This window comes from Callorhinchus milii, unplaced genomic scaffold (assembly GCF_018977255.1).
Source record: "Callorhinchus milii isolate IMCB2004 unplaced genomic scaffold, IMCB_Cmil_1.0 Scaffold4, whole genome shotgun sequence".
NCBI lineage: Eukaryota > Metazoa > Chordata > Chondrichthyes > Chimaeriformes > Callorhinchidae > Callorhinchus > Callorhinchus milii.
Genome location: NW_024704745.1, coordinates 16,635,829 through 16,650,206, shown reverse-complemented (window position 1 = coordinate 16,650,206; position 14,378 = coordinate 16,635,829). Strand labels below are relative to the sequence as shown.

The window sequence follows — 14,378 nt, the reverse complement described above, 5'->3', positions numbered from 1 at the left end:
AGTTGGAGACATTAAAATGATATTGGATCTACAAACTTTTGTCTTATTTTGGGTATGATAATTTATAAAGAAATAGTAAAATCATTTGTTACAAAAGTATATTGTGATAGCAATGAGTTTTTGAAGTAGAAAGTAGCTTTGTGAAAGGAATGGCAAAAATACCCGTTAAAGCAACCACCTCTATTCAGCAACAACCATTAAAGCAACCACCTCTATTCAGCAACAACCACCCAGAAACAATCCTGAACTATTTTCCATAATAAATTCAGCAACCACCTATCTAACACAACCAGTAGTGATTCTTTATTTTTAACTCTGTCAGTGTACAGACACCCTTTTCAGCAGCCAGTGAATTTAAATGTACTTAAATGCATAACCAATTTCCGCAAGCCCGCTAGACTCCTAACGCATTTACCAACTACAAAATTTACCAATTACAAAATAATTCGGGCCTGGCCAAGAATCAATTAACCTATTCTCAGAGGCCACCATTACATAAAGGCCACTTTGGTTCAATCCTCTGAATGATTGCTGAAAATAGGTTTGATTGGCCGAGTTCTAATACATTCTTTTTACATTAGTTCCAGGTGTGTTCTTTAATGTGCACTCAACAACACCAACAATAAAATTACATTTATAGAGCGCCTTTCACGTCGGGAGGACGTTCCAAAGCGCTGAACAGTCAAATGTCGGGGTCCGAGCATGGGGGAGGGGTAGTGTATGGGTGAGGGAAGGCAGAGAGGTGGGAGAGAGACCAAAGGCACAATCGAAGAGGAGGGAGGAAGCGAGGCGAAGGGACCGTTGGATAGAGTTCCAGAGTGTGGGGGCAGAGAAGTTGAAAGCCCGGCCACGGATGGTAGAGTGGGTTGGGCGGGAGACATGGAGCAGACCGGCGCCCGCTGAGCGGAGGGAGCGGGCAGGTTGGTAGGGAGTCAGCAGGTCAGAGAGGTAGGAGGGGGCAGGGGTGAGGGTTTCGGCAGCCTGAGGGGTGAGGCAGTGGTGGAGTCTGGCAATGTTGCGGCAAATACTAAATACTAACCGCATTTTTTAATATGTAGAATAAATATGCTGATTATAAAAGAAAGCTTTTTTTAAAAAATGCTTTTGTGGTTCTTCCTAAATTAAAATCATCTTGGAACAAAAGTTGCATTCAAAATTTCTAGCACTCATTGCTGATATTGTAGACATTTCTGTATTTAGAAAAATATTTTTGTTGTAGAATGTTTCACCTTTCCAATGTTTGTGTTAAATAGTTTTGCTATTTGCATTTTGCCTACATGATTCACTAAGACGAATCAGGATGATTGTCGGTAAAATAGTAACCAGGAGAGTGGCTGATTTTTTTCTCTCTCTCTCTCTAATCCAGGAATGCTGAGACCAATTTAACACATCTTTTTCTTCCCTCTCTTCTATCTTCAGTTTAATGTGGACCCAATGAATGCATCAGAGTTCTACGAGGTATACAAAGGAGTTGTACCTGAACACAATGTAAGTAGGAAGTATTTAAAGTATTACAGAGCAGTTGAAAGTATTCAACTCAGTGGCAGCCAATTTGCACACACAAATGCCCCAGCACCAGCCATGAAGCGAATGACCAATTTAATCTGGGGGATTTTCAGACAAGAAGCTGGGACAAACTCCATTCTCTTTTCAAAATATTCCATGGGATTGTTAAAGTCCACTTGAATGAAATACCATCACATTGGCATCTGGGTTCTGTACTTGCTGCAAAGCTGCAGACTTTGAGCTTTTCCTGGTTTAGTGTAAACAGTCCATAAACCACTTTAGCATCAGTGTCAAACTCCTTAACAAAAAAAACTCCATTGAACAAACAACTTTGTTGCATATAAAGATACACAAAATGGCTGTTTCATCCCTGGATGTTTCACTGTTTGAATTGAAGTCATATGGCAAGGGCAATCCTTGGACTTTTATCATGAAGTGTGCAAAAAGAAAAAAAAGCATTCTTCAGCTTACACAATCTTTACCTTGTTAGTGTTAGGTACACTACTAGTCAGTACTTTGGCAGCATATATAATCCTTTAAATTGTTATTGTATTGCTGTTATACCAATCTCTGAGTGCAGCTAGTCATTGACAAAATAGTTTTTCTGATTAGAAGAAAAATGATTGAATTCCAAACCATCATTAAGGTTTTAAGGCCATCATTATTATTTTATTGGGTAGAAATTTCTTCATAATTCCATGTAGATAAGCAATCGAGGAACTGCACATATATGTTTAGTGTTTGGAACGATGTTCAATATGCATTAAAAGCTCTGGATACCACAAGAGAGGTTAGAATAAAAAAGGCCCTTGGGCTGACTTGATCTCTAACAGAACACTAATTTAACCATCTTCCAGACACTAACTTAAACCATCTACCCAAAAGAACATTAACTTGTTTCTTAAATATGTTTAGTGTCCTGGCCTCAACGACCCTTTCTGTAACTTATTTTAGGTATTGATTACCATCTGTAATGGTAATAAATGTTTCTCGGTGTCTAACCTAAACCTGCTCTTCATAACTCTAAGCTTGTGGCATCTTGCACTGCTGTCTGAAAGTATTTTAATCTGAATGTTCTATACTTGATAAGTCAACAAAAATAATAATAATAAAATAATAATCCTTGCATTTGATATAGCGCCTCATCACGTCTTCGCGATGTCTCAAAGCGCTTCAAAGAATATATTGTAAAGTGAATTGACTGTATATTTTGTGGGCAAATACTTCTAGGTGCGATAAACCAGCAGGATAAAATTGGTCATTCATTTCAGGGCTGTTTGAGAGACATTGCAAATTGGCTGCAGAGTTTGCCTACACATCACTACACTTAATAATAAGATTCTGTGAAGCGGTTTAAGACGTTTTGACGATGTAATAAAGCAGTATATCAAGTGTAAGTTTTTTTTAATAATTTTTATTTTATGTAGCTCTATCAGGTTACTTTTGCAAAATCTCTTTTAGAGGGTGAATCACTAGGTTATCCAGTTGTTTCTCATAGTTCGTCACTCTAATGTTGGGAATCAGCCTTAGTACTCTGCACTGCTCAGCCTCACGTGCATGAGCAATCCCGTTAATTTGTAGTGACCAGAATTATGCACAGTATTCAAGGAACAGCCTGACCAGAACTCATTGTGTAGCTTGACCATTAGCCATGCAGACAGACTTCTGTTGTAAGCTTGATGATGCTTTTTCGGTTAGGATTGCCACATTAATTACAAGCTTCACAGCTGAACACATATCTACACTGACAAATCTCCTACCAAGGAGTAAAATGTCTAAGTAAGCAATAAGAGACATCTGTTTGGCTGACATATGTCTCGTGTTATCCCTAGATGATACATAGAGTCAGATAGGCTGATCAGCCTTCAATAATACCTTGGATTTCTGTGCACCTGCCTGGCTTTGCCAGGTGAGTTTTCCTCAAAGCCAGTTTTATTTCAGGAAGCAACCACTTATTTAGACATTTTGCTCTTTTTATTTAACTCAAAAGAGTGCGCTTGTTGGGACTCATCCCCAGAATCTCTTAATCCCAAATTTGTTTTTCTATCAATGTTACACTGTGATGTCAATGCAAACACTCAAAGTTTACATAGAAATTTGTAAGATACTATTTTCATAGGGTATTTTTGCCTAGGCTGATTAATGTTTCTTTTTTTACACTAGGGTATGGTGATGGAACTCTCCACTGGGCCTTGTATTGCCTTAGAAATCCTACAAGGACCTGATGTAACAAAAACATTTAGAGCATGCTGTGGACCAGCTGACCCTGTAAGTTCATGTTACATTACTAAAGATGTTAAGAGGGTTAGCAGTTAATACTATAGCTACTGAATGTTGTGGAAGACTATTTTAACAAAGTGACATATTTAATATTAAATAGGAAACTGCTTTATCTTTAATGTTATAATAATGCTTTATCTTTCATTTTATAGGAAACTCCATTGTCAGTATTTGTTCTCTATCATTCATTGTTACTGTCATAGCAACACACTTTCTAGACAAGACACCATTTGTTTCAAGATTTCTGTCAGACACATTTCTTCTGTATATGTAAGAAATTATTGGGTAATGTTAATGAAAGCTCACTATAAATGAGTCATTTTGTGGAGAACACAGATATCGTAAAAAAGTTTTGTGGCTGCTTTGCTAATTTTTGGTAGCTTGCCCAAACTACCAAATAAGGAAAAACTGCAAATTAAATCTGTGTTACTTCAGCCCATTTCCTTTTGTACTTTGTGTAAAGCAAAGTCAATGTAATATTGTACTAGGTTATCCTTTAACCTTTTGCAGTAACCTTTGACAATTTGAACAGTTGTGTAGATATTTTTCCTGACGTGTTCTGCACATTAGCAATAATGCATGGAAGCTATCTCATTGAGGCTCACAGAGATTAAAGATTAAAGGACCTTTTTTTTTACTATGAATACCTAGTGTTAGTAACCTAGTATTATCAACTGTTAAGGTCAGAAATTTCAGGGTGTACGTTTTACAGCCTTCTTTTGAACACTGTAAACCAATCATTTTTCAAAATGAATATCTACAGGAAGGAAATGATTGTTCTAGAATTGTTGGTTCTCTTAACTATGTTAAGAGTGAAAAATCTGACATTTGATGTGATAGTCATATCTGGTGATAAATACTGTATAACATAAACTAAAATTGCAATCAAGCCAGTTGATAATTATCTACTAGTTTCAGGGGTGAATTCCAGCCGCTTACTTTGGCACAATGGTTGGACGCAAGTGCGACCCAAACGTATTCATGAATTCCATTAATGTTGCTGGACCATTAGAGACCATCAATTCTGTTACCAAGTACTGCAGAGGGCCTAATCATGGGCTTTCCATTAAGTGGCACTAAGATGGCACAGTTGACAGTAATTTACCAGTTTAATCACAATCTTAGTCAATGTAAAAGTGTATATCGCAACCGTCACTCCACAATGTTTAAGATATCAGCCTCTAGCAGTTCCTGGTAGCAGCAGTATTTCCAAATATGAGATTAATACAACTTTTAATACCAACCAGTAAGCATTTTCCCAGCAGTATGTTCTTTATACTATGGAACCAAAGTTGCTCATGTGTCAGTGTACTTTGGAATCAAAAAGATTAATTTATGCAAGCTGCTGATTTGGTGGTATTGATAAAAGTGTTCAGTTGCAATGTGTTCACTTTGAAATCAAGGATTTTTAGACTTGTGCCTAGCCATGCACCACCACCTCCACCACCACCACAACAATTTGCATTTATATGGTGCCCTTTATGCCGGATGGGGTCTCAGAGCGCTCGAGAACCGCCCAATATCAGATGCACTCCACTGGTACAAAGTGAGAATATTGCTGATCTTGCAACAAATTTATGCGTTTGTCGTAGTAAGGAATAAGTTGAACAAAAACATCTTTACATTAATCCAAACCAATTCTAAATTAGCTCTGTTGTGTACAGTGCCTCTGTTAACCTATAGAAAATCATCTAATTTATCTTAGATGATTTTTAAATGCCTCAAATTCAGGTACAATTGTTAGACACCACTATCAATATTTATTAACTGAATTGGTTTAGTTCTACGAAGACTGTAAAGTGTATTGGAAATCATTGCATTATACTTCTGATGGCATCACTGCCATCAAATTTGTGATGAGCCAAAGCTGGATCAGAGCAGTGACTTTTAAATGTAAAGGCTTTGATGGTGTGGAGATGGTTATTATATGCTCAATTTGGGCAGCATTTTATGTACCTTCTTCGGCATCAATTTAATCACTAACCTAACCTAGAGAGAGATACTTAGGAGAATTGCAATGGAGAATTATTTGTTACTGTCCTTGCATCCAATTAGCCATTTGCCCTCTGTGGAAGTGAAACTTAATATTACATGCCATCAATAGTTTAATAATTAATAACATCATCTACCACAGAGTCTATCTGGTGTTTTAGCCAATATTCCTCACTCATCTAAATGCACCATAAAAAGATTATATTAGCCATTCATCTTGTTGTTTGTCATACTGGCCAATCAGATCAGTGTTGCCATGAGTCGCAAACAGCCAAAAGATAGAATTACAATTCTGGACACCTGAACCTTGAACTTCAATCTTGCTGAGCATCAACAGCTCAGCAGTTTCATTTAGAGGAACTGATGGCTTACTGGGAAGTATTGGATAGTATCTTGATTTTTTTATCCTAGTTCTGAACCCTTGTTCTTAATTTCCTAATGCAGTTATTATTCTTCATTGCTATTGGACTAGATAGGGTGGTCCTAGCTGAACAAGGAAAGGTGGAGCTCTACAAAGGTAGACAACATAGTTTTAGCTGGTTAAATTCCAAGAGTACCCCAAAAAGACTTTGGGGTCCCTAAATCTTGTCTCTTGCCAACTTACAGCTAAATTCTCTATGATTAGGTAAGCAGGGTACAGAGATTTACCAATTGTATACAGCAAGGAAACAGACCATTCGGCCTAACCAGTGTTTATAGTCCGTATAAGTTTCCACCCACTGCTTACTTCTTTCTATACCCTTCTGTTCATTTCTTCCTCATGTGAAACTCTTAACTTTGTCTTAAATACATCCGTATTATCTGATTCAACTACTGTTTCAGGCAGGCAGCGAGTTTCACAGTCTACTCTCTCACTACCCCCGGCATGGAGTAGTTCCTCCTAAATCGTCTTTTAGATTGTATGGGTGCTATTTGTGTTTGTGTCCCTGGTTACAGACTCCCCAACCAGTGGGAACAGCCTTTTTATGCCAGCTCTTTCGAACCCTTTGAAAATGTAATTATTATTATCTCTATTAGGTCCCCACGCAAGCATTGCTTCTCTAGCGAAAAAAGGTCTAACCTAGCCTCTGGGGAGAAAAGTGGGGGCTTTACAGAATTACTTAACGCAATATTCTGCAGATGCTGGAAATCTGAAACAAAAACAGAAGTTTCTAAGAACACTCAGCAGGTTAGGCAGCATCTATGAAGAAAAGAAAGTGAGTCAACGTTTTGGGTCCACGACCCTTCATCAGAACTGATACAGTTATCATTCATGAAACAGAATTGATTGCTAGTCGTATTTCAGGAATATAANTTTTTTAAATAATTTTTTTTACAAAATATATTGTGTACACAAAGTGCAACATTCAACATTTATCCATGAGTAGCTAACCACAGATATACACTAAACTATTGTTGATCAATGCATACATGAAGAAGGGAATAGAAGAGAATGGAAGAGTAGATTTGTAGTAGTAGAGGCTCATGTAGGCTAGTTGGGCTGAATGGCTGTGAGCACTGTGAGTCAACAAATTTACTAACACGCAGAAAACTTTACCTCCACCTCCAAGTGTGAAATTTCTTGATTGTTAAGTTAACTCACTTATGGAAAAGTAACATTTTAAGCTCGCGGTTAGGTCTGTTCCATTACTTACTTTAATCAGTATATGCATGAACCTCTATGGAAACTCTTTATCCAGTATTTATAGAGAGCCATTGTGTCTGTGCTTTCTCTTTAAAACAGCAATACATTCAGTCCCATTTACCTGCCTTTTTCCCTTACTCCTGCAAATTGTTCCTTTTATATATCTATCAAAGATTATTGATAGATAATGTGGATCATGCCTCGACCCGCTGCTGACAGTGGCATTATTTTAATCTATAAAATGTTACTTTTATATTTCTTGTCTGTGTCATTGAATTGTAATAACATGAATGTTTTGAACTGCATTGTTAGTTTCATAATTCAATGTATGAGATGGGGAAAAGAGCAGATTCCTATTGCATGACTTGTGTTAATTGATTAATGCAGAGCCACAACAGTTGTTTCATAGGAAATCTAAATTTCTTATTACTATATGTTTTTTTAGTCATGATTAAAGTAAAGGAAGCTACTTAAAAGGCCTAAAATTTCTAGATTTCAAATACACTAGGAAAACCATGTTTGATCTGCATTCTTTGGAAATATTTCATGTGAAATACAACTTTAGATATATCTATTACATTTCTATTTATTTATTTGACATTTAAAGCTTTTGGCAAAATTATTCTATTATGTTGAAATTGAAATAAAATGAATGCATTCTGCTATAATATTAGTTATGGTATGTAACAATAACTACATAAAGGAAGTTAAATTAATCATTGTGTCAGAATAATATTGTGTCAAAACAAGTTGCATATTGTATAAATAACAGCTGTCTTGAATCATGTGTTACAGGACTAAGTCTCAGGCTTCAGATGACTTATTTAAACCACTCGAGCTTTTGTCCCGTGATTCATGGTGTCACTTGAACCTTTGATAATGGTTTTGCTTTGTAACACACTCTTCAAGTCAGAAATTAAGCACTCATTCTATTACATAGAAAGTTACTCTGTTTCACCTACCTTACTGTTTATGTTTCATGAATGAAAAATCATACTTCCCATCTTGCATGGTCAACAGGGACAGCAAGTGTGAACTAATTGCTGTGTTTCGCCCAAAAAATATACAATCAATTCACTTTACAATATATTTGGTGAAGCGCTTTGAGACATCTTGAAGGCGTGATAAGGCGCTATATCAAATGCAAGGATTATTATTATTATTTATATGACGCTCTTCATGCGCGGTTGCTAATATAAGCATATTTGAACAAAGATGAATATTTAAATACATTTAATTTGTATTCACCATTTCCTCTTTCAAAAAACACAAAAGTTGCTTCAGTTCCTGAGAATTTCAGCTTTGCAAGATCTTGCCTACAAATAAATACTCAAGTCACTACACCGTAATAAAAATGTTGTCAAGTGCTTTGAAACATTTTGGCAATGTGATAAAGCACTGTTTGAAAATGTAAGGATTATTATTATCAATAGGAACAAGCTCATAATTCGTTCATACCCATTCTAGTCCTTTCACAAAATGTTATAATCCTTTATGGTATAAAGGATATTGGCTGACAGTATGTGAGTTCAATGTCTTGAAATATAGTTTTAGATATTTCCCAGCAGGACAACAGAATCTGGAAACCAAATCGTAGAGAAGTACTATTGCTAAAGCACTACACAGAAAGCCAAAGACCATAGTGCAGAAGAGGAATGCGACTTACAGTGCTGTGCACTCCCATACAGTGACTGGCTGTAACAGGGGCAACTTCCGTGACCTAAACATTGTACAGCATCCAGCTGTTATTTGGACATAAAACCTGATTGCCATGGCATAATTCAACTACTAAAGCTTGTAAAGTTCATATAAATGTTCTACAGATATCACCTAGATAAAATGGTACTAGGTGTCATTCAATTAATCCCATCCTAATAATTCAAAAATAATCCCCAAATACGTTTGGAAAATTGCAGTGTATATTGTCAATTTGCCTTTCCCTTAAAAGAAGTCGTCCCTTCCTAATCCATGTCGATAAGACAGTATTACAGTACGCTACTAGCTATTGACACTCTGTTAAGATTTTGTGTGTGTGAAAATAGGATGGAGGATTTCTATTTTAACTTATGAAACCTGGCAAAACAGAAAGGGGGTCTAGGTGGTTAAGAATGTTATTTGTTACGTGGTTCATTGCCTTAGTGGAACCAAGAGAGAGCCAGAATAGTAGAAGATCCACTAAATCCATGATGATAGCCAGAAGAAATTTTTTAAATTTTACTTATCATGAAGGTTATAATATATTTGTTCTCCTACAAGACAGTATCTGTATATACAAGTGAGATCCAGCTTATCCTGATCATCCATGATATCATGTTGATTACTAAACAAAGCATTTCATGTAATAGTTCATCATAGCATTTTTAAATGTTTTATGACCAATTTTTATCTGAGGGAATGTGGGCTAGGACTCCCTTCTTTTTTGAAATGGGGTCATGGGATCTTTAACATATCTCTTAGCATGCACGTTTAACATCTTCAAAAGATGGCACCTCCGACAGTGCAGCACTCCTCCAGCATTGAACTGGAGCCTCATCATAGACTATAATCTTAAACTCCCAACGTGGAGCTTGAAACCACAACCATCTGACTTAAAAGCGAGAGTGCCACCAGCTGAACCAGACTCACACAGCATTTAGTGCTCTTCAGGTAGTGTGATGTCTCGGAGAGCTTTACAAATGTACCAAAACTTAAGTGGAGAGAAGAGGGTGCAGTGGGTAGGGACATCACTGTAGACACGTTCAAGGGATAAGTTTTAAGGCTTTAAGAGAAATCGGTTTTATAACTTGCTCTGCCTGGTATTTGTAAATTCAATTTCTGATACTTTTTCTCAAACTAGCCCCCATAAAAATACTTTTCTTAATTTCAGCAAATATTCACCACGCAAGGAATTTTTTCTCGTGATACTGTAACAATATGCTGGATAAATAGTAGGTGTTTGTGTTTATCTATTGCCATAAAAGTGCGCAAGGATTGATTTTTCAAAGGAATAATTGTTAGCTTGTAAAGGTGGGTGCAGAATGAGCCATTACAATTAACAATGTTTTTATGTTGTGTAGTAACCATATCACATGCCTGGATGACTCTAAATTGTAATTTCTAAATAAACTCTTTTTAAGATACAATAGACAATTGTGTGACAAATCCACTTTAATATTCACAGTTCTTCACTTCCAGTCTTGTGGTTTTGTGTGGTACAATTCCAGCAAAGAGAGAGGTTTATCTGATGTTTTCATTTCCATCTAAGATAGACAGCCTGTTTTGGATATTCTTAAGCATGATGGCGGTTTTCTGTATCTGTCACACACCCAACTGACCAAAAGAAAATCTGGTTTGAGAGCTTTTTTAAAAATGTGCACCATGTGCACCTTGGATCTGCACAATCCTATTCTTCAACATGGGCCTAAAATAACTTCAGTGTACTATCCTGTAAAGCTACACTGTTAGCCTTTCCATCTTTAAGAAAAATGTAAGTTATTTGATATCCAAAACTACAATAAGCTTAAGCACCCAACAACTAATGTAAATAAAAATAATATTATTGCATTTGATAGAGCACTTTATCATTTCGTCAAGACATCGCAAAGCACTTCAGGGAATATACTGTAAAGTGGATTGACTTTGTTTTTTGTTGGGGAAACACAGCAGCCAATTGCGCACATCAGTGTCCAACAAACTGTCGTAGACTGAATAACCAAATTATTATTATTTTTTGGAAGGATTATTAGCCTCAGAAAAGCAATCCACCAATCAACTAACAACCAGGTTCCTACTTACCTCTAGGTAAACAGATGTGTGTGAATTAAGGAAACTTGCCCAATGTTTCGCCCTCCTTGAGAATCAAACCCAGGTCCTCTCTTGCAAGGCAAGCGCTCTAATCACTAAGCTACAGGACTCCACTAAGCTATAAAGTCCAGGCCTGAACTCACATGTATACAGTACTTGCAAAGTGATTTCCAGGTAGCAATAGCATCAATTCCTTCTTTTTTGCACAATCAGTAATGCATTTTATCCATGTAAATGAATTGATTCAAGATGCGTTAACTAAATTAGTTTTTTTTTGTAAAAGATAAAAGAAAAATTGCAGATGTTACAAATCTGAAGTAAACATTGCAAATGGCCTTTCAGAAAGCGATTCTCATGAAAGGGTTATTCCTGACACATTAAATTATTGTCTCTTTGACACCCAATAGATGTACTGTGGATTTTTTTAAAATCTAGTTCCTGGGTTATGTTTTAACCTAGTGAACTTTCATTGTCATTCAGTTTCACTAAGTAAACAAACCTGATATTTTTGTTTGAGTTTTTACTGCATTGGATTCTCTATGAAAGTCAGCAATTCTATCACTAAACGTTTCATGGCTCTGCGGACAGGTTTCCAGAAGCAAATTAACATGACCATTACCAACTCATCTGCTTCTGGAACTCCATCTCAGTCCCTCTGCCTTGCACTCTCCCTTGCCTCCTTCAAGACCCGTCCCAAGACCTTCCTCTTCAACCGTGCCTTCGGTTACTCTCTTACTCCTACCCCCCACCATCCACCCCTCCTGATCCCAACCACCAGCTCGGATACAGATCCCTGACTGTCCAGCGCCTTGGCATGTCCTCCTGACGTGAAAGATGCTGAACAAATGTAATTTGTTGTTGTTGCTTTACCCACTTCCTCCTCTGTCCCTTTTAGGGCCTTTGTGTGGGCTACCCATGACAAGGCTCCTTGTGCAATGCTTCTAAGAATAAGTAATGGGAACTACTTATTTTGTATAAAAAATAACTGACATCCAGAAATACTGCATGCTTGCACGTGCATGCTTGTTCAGTTTTTTTCATTCCTTTTCCTTTGCTCCTTTTTGGAGTTGTGTCAAGTAGGTCTCATGAAACACACTTGAAGGACAACTAGCATAAATGGATAGTGGGAGGTAGACAGGCTGGTGTTACTCATTCTTTGGTGTCTATTGTTACCAGCTTTTGTTACCTTCTGTTATTCAAAGTGCCCTGCAGCACAAATAGGCAGTTTCAGCAACAGGTGTTAGAACTGAAGGTGGATAAACATAGACTTTGTGTCAAATCTATTTTTCTGAAAGGCCATATATCTGTGATTAAATACTTGCGTGCACATGTCCTAGCTGATGCTTTAATAGATAATTCTCTCTCTCAGCCCACTTTTATCATATCCTCTTTGACGACTGTAGGGTACAACTCCATAATACCTAGGCCTGATTCTGTTCTCACCCAATGTTTACCTAGGTGCACTTTCCAGGAGCAGTCACTAGACTGATTGGAAGCAAAGACCCGACATTTGACTGCTCTTTTGCCGAAGGGTGATAAGGCCCAATTGGGGAGAAATTTCACCTGGATATCAATATACATTATTTACCTAGCATTTTACAGCGTCCACAATTTGGCAAATTGTTGAATTCGGTCTTAACTTTTAAGTTTGTTTTCTGTACTTCTTAAAAGGAAACCAGCTTTAAAGCTGAATTTTAGAATTTCCCAATTCTGTATGCTGAGTAATATTTAATCTACATGAGAAAGTAAATGTAGCCCTAGATGGAATTTCTCCCCGATTGTAGTACCGTCATAGCAACACAAACTGAGATGAATTAACTCATCACAGAAGGGATGGTGGGGAGGGAGAGCTCATACCTAGGTCTTTCTAGTTCTAATTAGCTTAGTTTCACACTGAACAGGAGCTTGACTAATTGAATATTGGAAGATACTACTTACCGATTTACTTACCATTAACAAGAGCAGAAAACAAATCTTTTTGCCCACAATTCTACAGTAAATATACAAAATGATATTTATTCATGAAACTGAAGTGATTGGGGTTAATCAATTGCTAACTATTTTAATGTGCTGATGTGTCTTTTCAGAAAGGATTGTTCACACGCCATTGTTTTTACAGCAGAAATTTAAAAATTGTATTTAAGGAAAAAATGTTGGATATCTAAAATAAACCCAGAATGTGTTGTAAACATACAACTGGTCAATGAACATGCTGTGTACTTACAGAATGTTCCTTTTTTGTTGAAGGTAATATTGGTTCTTTCCCTCAATCCTGAGAAACTGTATCCGATACTATCCAAAACAAATTTGTATATAATTCCTATATAATTGATTTAACACCCTCAAAAGCTTTTTCTTTTCCTAAACCATAGGAGCCTGTAATTAGTGCTATATAACATTTCTATTTAACTTGCAAACAGTGTTTAATATAACAACATTATGATTGATCTTTTGGACTACTTTAAAGTAAGCATTGATTTAGAACTTGAATAGCTTTGCATGCAGGTTGAATTTTAATTTGGCTCATTATTTTGAATATTAAAAAAAACAATAACATTTATGTAGCGCCTTTCATGCAGGACAGGGGTTCGGAGTGCTATACAGTGGCAGGGTTGGACGCTGAGCAAAGAAGGGGGAGATGACCATATGCACGGTTGAAGAGGTAGGGAATCAAACCGGAGTATTGAGGTTACGACCTGGATCAGTGAGTTTGAGAGAGAGGCCAAAGAAGTTGAGGAGATCACAGTCAATGTGAGGAGACATTGGCAGGATCCAAGGTGGTTGGTTACCATCTTGTTAAGCTGTTTTAATAATAGTTGGAATCCTTACGTTTTATATAGAGTTTTTCACGTCTGGAGGACGTTCCAGGATTTACTGTAAAGGGATTGAGGGGAGGGGGGTAAATATCACTGAAGGCGTGGTCAAAGCAAAAGGTCTTGAGACAAACGCTAAAGGAGGCGAGGGAAGAGACAAAATGTAGAGATTCCCTCTGTAGATGCATGGGAGTAGCTGAAAAACTATTGAAGCTCAGAAGAAATTGTGCAAGGAACACTTTTTGAGGAAAAGAAGTGTAGGAAAGGTGTATTACATTTACGTTGAAATGTAAAATATAGTTAGAATAAGAGAACTAGAACGAAGAAGTGAGAACGGTAGAAAGCAAGTAGACGCAGCGTTTTGAAAAATGATGTTATTG

At 37.0% G+C, this 14,378-nt stretch overlaps 1 protein-coding gene across 3 annotated transcripts in view; it reads left to right on the top strand.

Moving 5' to 3' along the window:
• nme7 (NME/NM23 family member 7) overlaps positions 1-14,378 on the top strand; it is a 73,583-nt gene that overhangs the window by 51,263 nt on the left and 7,942 nt on the right. For 2 of the 3 annotated variants that reach the window (XM_042333911.1, XM_007891582.2), the window contains exons 9-10: positions 1,420-1,488; positions 3,670-3,774. In XM_042333911.1, coding sequence (XP_042189845.1) covers positions 1,420-1,488; positions 3,670-3,774 — 174 coding nt within the window. Of the gene's footprint in view, positions 1-1,419; positions 1,489-3,669; positions 3,775-13,764; positions 14,040-14,378 lie in introns of those variants that run through there. The other variant, XM_007891583.2, reaches the window with a different exon arrangement.